At 53.2% G+C, this 7,491-nt stretch overlaps 1 protein-coding gene across 8 annotated transcripts in view; it reads right to left on the reverse strand.

Moving 5' to 3' along the window:
- The window catches only part of CIB4 (calcium and integrin binding family member 4), a 50,603-nt gene extending 43,352 nt beyond the window's left edge, over positions 1 to 7,251 (reverse strand). For 5 of the 8 annotated variants that reach the window (XM_038561010.1, XM_038561014.1, XM_038561009.1 and 2 more), the window contains exons 1-2: positions 7,116 to 7,251; positions 6,636 to 6,670 (exon numbers count right to left, since the gene is read on the reverse strand). In XM_038561010.1, the coding sequence (XP_038416938.1) occupies positions 6,636 to 6,670; positions 7,116 to 7,169 (89 nt within the window). In that variant the 5' untranslated portion in view covers positions 7,170 to 7,251. Of the gene's footprint in view, positions 1 to 6,054; positions 6,171 to 6,635; positions 6,671 to 7,115 lie in introns of all 8 variants that reach the window. The other 3 variants (XM_038561016.1, XM_038561015.1, XM_038561017.1) reach the window with 2 other exon arrangements.
- Between the last annotated feature and the right edge of the window lie 240 nt (positions 7,252 to 7,491).

Consider the following 7,491-nt stretch of genomic DNA (forward strand, 5'->3'; position numbering starts at 1 on the left):
GTGAAGAAAGGTATGTAAGTGTGCTCTATGGCATGGAATACACTCCACAAGTGTTATAGAATGTCAGAGCTGCAAGGGACATCTGTGGTCCCTCAGTCCAGCCCCTCACTTGCAGATAGAGAAGCCAACGTGGCCCCGGGGAAGCCAGAGTGCCACCCCAGGCCATCTGCCCAGCCCTGCCCTTGGCCCTAAGAAAAGAGGTCACACGCTGGGTGTGGCTGAGCCGGGATTAGAGCCCGGCTGCCAGCAGCCAGCAGACCACAGGCCCCTCTCGCCCACAGCCCAGCCCCACAGACCGCAGGACTACGCAACCTGCCTATCTCCCCACCATCAGTGTTCGTGTTGTAGACCCACATGGTCATGGAGGCTTTGCTTGTGAGGGAGAGACGGAGTGTGAAGTGGCTGTGTGATTGTGTGGGGGGAGAGGGCAGGAGCCCCAGGCTCCCCTCACAAATACATGAGGATTAAACAAGAGGAAGCCTATAAACCTCAGCACTGTGCTTCCCCCACCGTCCAGCCTCTCAGCTCAGCTCAGTGCTAGGAGGCGCACATCTGGCCAAGCTAATTCACACTCAGGAGTGAGTGACTAACAGCCCCTCACTGTCATTTGCAGGGTGTGAGGTCTTTTAACCCAAATGAATCTCTGATTGGTGGGAGTTGGGGACAGGTGACTCAGTGAAGAATTCAGAGGGTGATTTTATAAGTGGAGATTTGGAGGTAGAGAGGGAGGGGCTCCCCCTCCCAGGCCCCCTCCCAGGGCCTGTGCCTCAGTTTCTCTGGCCATGGTAAATGGAGATCCAATACCAGGAGAACTCAGAGCCATGAACGGCTCCCCATCTAGCCCCTCATGTTTTCACAGCTCAGAGACTGAGAAAATGTCCCCTGGATCCCGGCTGTGGGAGAGCAACGAGGATATCAGCTGTGTCCGAGTTCCTATTCTGTCTTTCTACCTCCTGCCCGGGCCCTCCTCTGCTCTGTCTGGTGCATCCCACCCTCTTGCCCTCTGGCTTCCTGATGCCTCCAGATGCCCTTGGCTCAAGGGAGGCACCCGCTGGAGACTGGAGGTGGTGAGAGAGCTGGGTGGGGAACTGTCCCTCCCTCCCCCTTCCAGCCTAGGTACTCAGGGCCATGTCTGTCTGAGCCCTGGCTTCCACAGCTCCCGCTCTCTACTGGGCACCTCAGGCTTGCGGGGCAGTCCCTCAGCCTCTGAGCACACTCCCTTTGCTATAAAGGCCCTTCAAAGGCCCCCGCTGAGTGTCCTGCCTGTCACCCCCTTCCTGCTGGAATGCTGCCAGAACTGTCAGGGGGACCCATGTGGACCCTCTAGTTGTGTGACCCAGGCAAGCTGCTTGACCTCTCTGAGCAGAGACACCTGGGCTCCAATCCTGACTCTGCCCAACGGGGAGATAATCTCCATCCCTGGCTCTATGCCGACGCATGAGAGGGGCCTGGAAACAGGAGCCAGAGTGGTGCATGGCTAGTGGGGAAGGACAGGCTCCATCAGCCTCGTAAGGGGCCCTGGACTGTCACCAGAGACTGCTCTGACAAGTTGGGGGGACAGCTGAGAAGCAGGTCATGGAGTGGGTGAGGGGAAACGTTCCCCAGGAAAGTATGGAGGGCACTGAAGAGCACAGAGGGGGAAAGGCAGGCCATGGGCCCTGGAGTGCGGGGAGGGCTGCGGCCCCAGTCAAAAGGAGCATTTGATCATTGTCGTCCTTAGAATTGCTGGCCTGAGGTGAGAAAGAGCAGACTGACTTTCAGTAAGGTGCGCTGAGTTTGAAGACTTCTCTGAGGCCTGGGCACCCTGGTGGCTCATTAGGTGAACGGCTCCCTTTGGTTCAGGACATCTGGGGTCCAGGATCAAGTCCCTCATCGGGGTCCCCACAGGAAGCCTGCTTCTCCCACTGCCTATGTCTCTGCCTCTCTCTGCGAGTCTCTCATGAATAAATAAATAAAATCTTTTTAAAAAAATAAAAATAAAAAGCCAAAAAGGAAATCCCTGAGGCCCTGCACCGTGCGGCCACCCAGAGCAGAGCCTCCTGCTCCCCTGGCCCCCCCGTGGTTCCCCAGTGGGAGCAGCCTGCGGCCAGCTGTCAACTCTCACAGATATTTTTCACCCAACCTGCATGACAGACTTGCAAGGAAGGAGCCATCATCTCTCCTTTACACATGAAACCGAGGCTCAAGGAGGTAAAATAACTTGCTTCAGGTCCCATGGTGGTACGGGTTAAATCCAGAGCTGCAGACACTGAAGCTCTTCACCGCCCCCTCCAGCCCCCGGGGAGCCCAGAGAAGGAAGGTGTCAGGAGCACCCCTGGGGGGACCAGGTAACTGCCACTGCCTTCCTCTCTTATTTACCAAGACTACGCGCTGGATGCGCTCAAGCACGTTTTCTCCTTGATTTTTCCAACATTCCTGTGGGACAGGTGTAGGAGTGGTGATTTCTAAAGAAGGGTAAACTGAGGCTCAAGGAGCTTAAAGGGTGTGCCCAAGGTCTTAGAGGTTGAGAGAGAGTGGGGGCCGAACCCCACACCGGGCTCTGCAGGCGGCGCCGCGCACCCTTAAAGGATCCTCCCCCACCCAGGTGTGAGCCTGTCAGCCCCGCCCCCTTGGAAAGCTTTCTGGGGAGGGGTGTGGTGGGGAGGGCCTTGCCGGGACTTCATGCCTTCCCAGGCCACCGAGTGGGTGGGCTGCCCGCAGATGAATCGTGGCTGCATCTCGGCTGCCACAAAATGTTCTCCTCCTCCAAATATGGATCAGCCGGCTCTAAATGGAACTCTGAATTAATCACTAATGGACTCAAGAGTCAAAGCCATTTGAAAAACTCACACATTCAGCCTGCCAGAAATCAAGGAGCCTGTGCTGTGGCTCCGCCCCCCCCCCCCCCCCCCCCCCCCGCCCCAGACAAGGGGAGGGACTGTCTGCGGGCTGAGGCCCGGAGACAGGGAGGCCAGCCCTGCAGCTCATGCTCTGGGGGACCTTGGACCTGCCATATCCCCTCTTGTGCCTCAGTTTCCTCTCTGTAAAATGAGAGACTTGGTGACCTCCACTGCCCCCTCTGGTTCAGGCATCCTATGACTATTTCTGTACCCTTCTCTGCACCCTTGCCTCTGAAGCCCTATTTAGTGATGGTCAACTGGGTCCCACATCGGGGAGCCTGTGAAAGTACCCTGTACCCACCCCTAGAGACTCTCATTCAAGGCCAGGGTGGCGGCAGGACCTCTATGTTCTATGAGCTTCCAGGCTCCTGTGTTCCTGGTAGGATGGACAACACAGCTCCAGTGCCAGCTTCCATTTCTACTCCTTTCTTCCGGGCTCAGGTCCCTGGGCCCTGGGGTCAATAGTCCTTTGCCCTACAGTACAGCCTGCAGGTATTTTATAAATAGCCCTATCTCTAGCCTGAAATGGTAGCTTTTATGATCTGCTCCTTTCAAGCTGTGTGGCTTGGGCAAACCGCTTCATTTTCCTGAGCCAGTCTCCTCATTTGCAAAAAAAAAAAAAAAAAAAAAAGGGGGGGGGGCGGATAATAAAAGCATGAAAATAATAGCTTGCCCACAGTCAGCACTGATCCACACACCCACTGATGCCTCTGACCTCTTTTTGATCATTTTCTTTTCTTTTTAAATTTATTTATTCATGATAGTCACACGGAGAGAAAGAGAGAGGCAGAGACACAGGCAGAGGGAGAAGCAGGCTCCAAGCACCGGGAGCCCGATGTGGGATTCGATCCTGGGTCTCCAGGATCGCGCCCTGGGCCAAAGGCAGGCGCCAAACTGCTGCGCCACCCAGGGATCCCTTTGATCATTTAATCGTCCTAATAACAACCATGTGAGGTTAGGTTCCAGTACTTTTATCTCAGGCTTTTTATAAGTGTGGGAACAGGCTCAGCAAAGAAATTCACCCACGGTCACGCAGCGAGAAGTAGCAGAGCCCAGCCTCAAACCCAAGCCTTTGGCTTGAAGAGAGCAAGCTTGTAACCACTGTGCCTGCTGACCTGCTGGTGCTCCAAGAGGACCAAGTGCTAATGGCCAGGATGAGGCCTGGAGGCTGGAAAAGGCTGGGACCTCAGGGGTGCTGAGAGGAAAGAGTGGCCCTCATGGCTGGGTCAGCCTATGGCAGGGGCTAGGGACAAAGGTCCAGGCTCCCCACGCAGACAGACCTACCTACAGCCCGAGATGGTGACCAGAGTAGTCCCTGAGCAGTCAGATACAGAGCAGTCAGCTCAGACTGAGTCAGGCCTACCTGGGCTCCAACCATGGAAGTCTAAAGGAAACCACATGTGCCCCTCTGGGTCAGGCCCCAGACACCGAGTCCTCAGCTGTGGCTGCAGATGAGGACCTGGAAGGGCCTTTGCACTGAGCCCAAAGGGACATCTGGAAGTCAAGGGCTTCTCGTGGAGCAATTTGATCAGAAGTCAGGGAGGATTGACTTGGAGCTGAGGCCGAAAGGGACTTTGCTCTTTAAAAGACCAACAAGCCATGAAAGAAAATCCCCACAGGCAAGAAATTTAGGGTGGACAGACCCCTTCTTGGAGAGCCCAGCCAAGGCAGCCTGGGATTGGGAAGGGGCTGGCTCTAAAACCAGAGTCTGTCACATGTGGTCTGCCCCTCCGGGGGTGCGTCATCTGCAGATCTAGTGACCAGGCCCTTGTGTTTTATGCAGGTCACAGATAAAAAGGTGGGAAAGTAAAAAAAAAAAAAAAAAAAGATGGGAAAGTATTAGATGAGGGCAGAGCCACCCTCATCCAGAGGTTACTTGTGTCTATTAGTCTCTTGGATACTTTTTCCAACTGGACTGATCTCTCCAACTGCACCGTCATCCAGGCTGTATTTCTTTGTCACATTAATAGGAAAATCACAGCACGTCTTCAGAGGCCACATAGGACAATTGTCCAAAAGTGACGGGGTTTAGTCTAGCCCAAATTGGCCACTCTCTCCCACAAGCACTACGTGCCATCAGCTCCCTAAACCACTACAAGTGCCACTGGGTGTCCATTTCAAAGCTGCCCCTTTACTTTGCAGACAACAAGGCCATGCTACCACCGATGTTGTCAGTGGCCCAGGTCTCCTCCAAGAAGCTAACCTATGGAGCACCTGGGTGGCTCAGATGGTTAAGCATCTGCCTTTGGCTCAGGTTGTGATCTCCAGGTCCCGGGATTGAGCCCCACGTCAGGCTCCCAGCTCAGTGGGGAGTCTGCTTCTCCTCCCTCTTCCTCTATTCTGCTCATCTGCACCCTCACCCCTGCACCCTCACCCTCACCGTCTGTTTCAAATGAATAAATAAAAAATCTTTTTTAAAAAGAAGCTAACCTATGACCAGCGTGCGTGTGTGTGTCCTTCCAGACATGTTCTCTTTGCGTGTGTATGTGTATGCACATAGAAACTTTTATTTTACAAAAAAGGAAGTATCCTGTATATACCAGTCTAGTTTACCAAAATAACACAGTTTATTAATTTGTTATAATGGAGCACATCCTCCAAAAGCTTCCTCAGACAAGATGCAAAAGAGGTCATTTTAAAAAATAATTTGCAAAAAAATAAATGAAAAAAATAAAAAATGATTTGCAAGTCAAAAAAGTTACTTCACTTTCACTCTTGATTAATAGTTTAGCTATGACTTAATTCTAGATTGGGATTTTTTTTTCCTTATGGTTTTGGAGGTCTTTAGCCCCTGTCTTCCAAGTCCCAAACCATTCTGATTCCCAGTCCTCTGTATATCTTTTGTTTTAGTTTTTGTTTTCTCTTTGGAAGCATTTAGCATCTTCTCATTATCTCTGGTGTTCTGAAATGTTATGATGGCATGGTTTAGCACAGGTTTTTCAGTTTTCTCTTCAAATATCTAGTGTCTCTCAGCTTCTAATTCATACCTAACAAGTGAGGCTGGCAAAAGCCAACCAGGGGCTCATCCCAGCTTATCATGGGGCCTGGTGGCCCTGAGGCAAGAGCCTGTCTGCTCGACTCTGTCCAGTTGGGCTCCTGTCTTCTGATGGGCCTGGAAAGGGGTTCCGAGCGGATGGCAGGGCAAGAGAAGGAATCATAGAAGACTTTCAGTCACCTTTTCTGGACCTGGACACACCATGCCGTTCATTCCCTCTGCAATCCCATGAAGAGGGCATCTGTGGCCTCTCACACTGCATGACACCACTTGTCTTTGGCCCAGAGCCTTCCCTGCTGGACAATAACCTACATGACAACAGGCACTGTGGACTCTTCCCCGATATGTTCCCAGGGCCCTTGCAATGTCTGACACATAGCAGGCCCGGAAAAGAGGCTTGGAGAGGGAGCTAGGTCTTAAAGCACATCCAGGTTTACCCAGCCAGCTTCAAACCTGTTTCCTAAGTCCTTCCTCCATTCCCCCATCCCCCTAAGTAGCCTCATCCACTTCTGTGATTCTGTGAAGAAATCCTGCCTTGGAACCCCTAGTGGCTTAATGCCTGAGGTTTTGCTCAACTTGGCTTTTGGGCTTTCCCAGCTGGGGTCTGTGCCAGTCTCATTTCCAGGGTCTCTGCCTGCCCTGTGCCAGTCTCATTTCCAGGGCTCTACAGTGCTGAGTGAGGACCACACTCAGGAACCAGAATGAGATGTACCAGGACGAGAGCTCAGCTCAAGGGCAGGGAAAGGGGCCCCTCTACTCACCACAGGATTTCATTTCTGGTTAGGAAGGTCAGAGCCTACAAAAAAGCACAGAGAGGTGACCTGCCCACTGCGAACAGCCCTGCTTTGGCTCCCCTGGGGAGTGGGGAATTTGAGGGACTGGGGAGGAGATGGCCATTCTCTTATCCCGCAGCTTGCACAATGCAGGCACCCCAGTACTCGGCCATGGATCCCCCCAGTGGTTGGAAGAGGAGCAGAGGGTGCCCTTCCTCCCTCCCCAGGCTTTGACAGCTTTAGGAAGGAGCATGCTGTCACAGACTGGGAGAGAGGATTGAAATCAAGCCTCAGGCCCTGGGCTTTGGAGCCAGAGACAGATGGGGGAGGAGGCCTCAGAGGACTGGTCTGCCTCTTGCTGATGCAGGTTTAGCAAAGGCAACAGCTTCCACGACCCTTCCACTCATCCCACCTGCCTCAGGAAGCTCCCCCCAGTTTTGCCCAGAACATCCTGCCTCATCCACCCACCTGGTATTCTTCAAGGTCCTCACAATGCATCTGGTGCCTCAAACATTGCCCCATGCTGACCCCACCCTGCTCTCTGCCTGCAGGAGAACCTCAGCCCCAAGGGCTGAGTACCTGAGGAGACCTGGTGATCCAGTTGCCATGGTAGCCTACATTCCACCTTCTGCCCATTCTACTTGAGCCTCTGAGTGGGCAAAGAAGCAGATTCTTTTGGCTCCCAAGGCTAATTGGGAACCTATTGTGCCCCAATACACAAGCAGCAATCAGAAAGGCAACCCAATAGCAGGGTTAAGGATCATCCTGTTGGCTCAAGAGTCACCCTGGTGGGGTTCAAATCCCAGCTCTGTCACATTCTGACAAGACACATAATCTTGGACAA

This window comes from Canis lupus, chromosome 17 (assembly GCF_011100685.1).
Source record: "Canis lupus familiaris isolate Mischka breed German Shepherd chromosome 17, alternate assembly UU_Cfam_GSD_1.0, whole genome shotgun sequence".
In the NCBI taxonomy this organism is placed as follows: domain Eukaryota; kingdom Metazoa; phylum Chordata; class Mammalia; order Carnivora; family Canidae; genus Canis; species Canis lupus.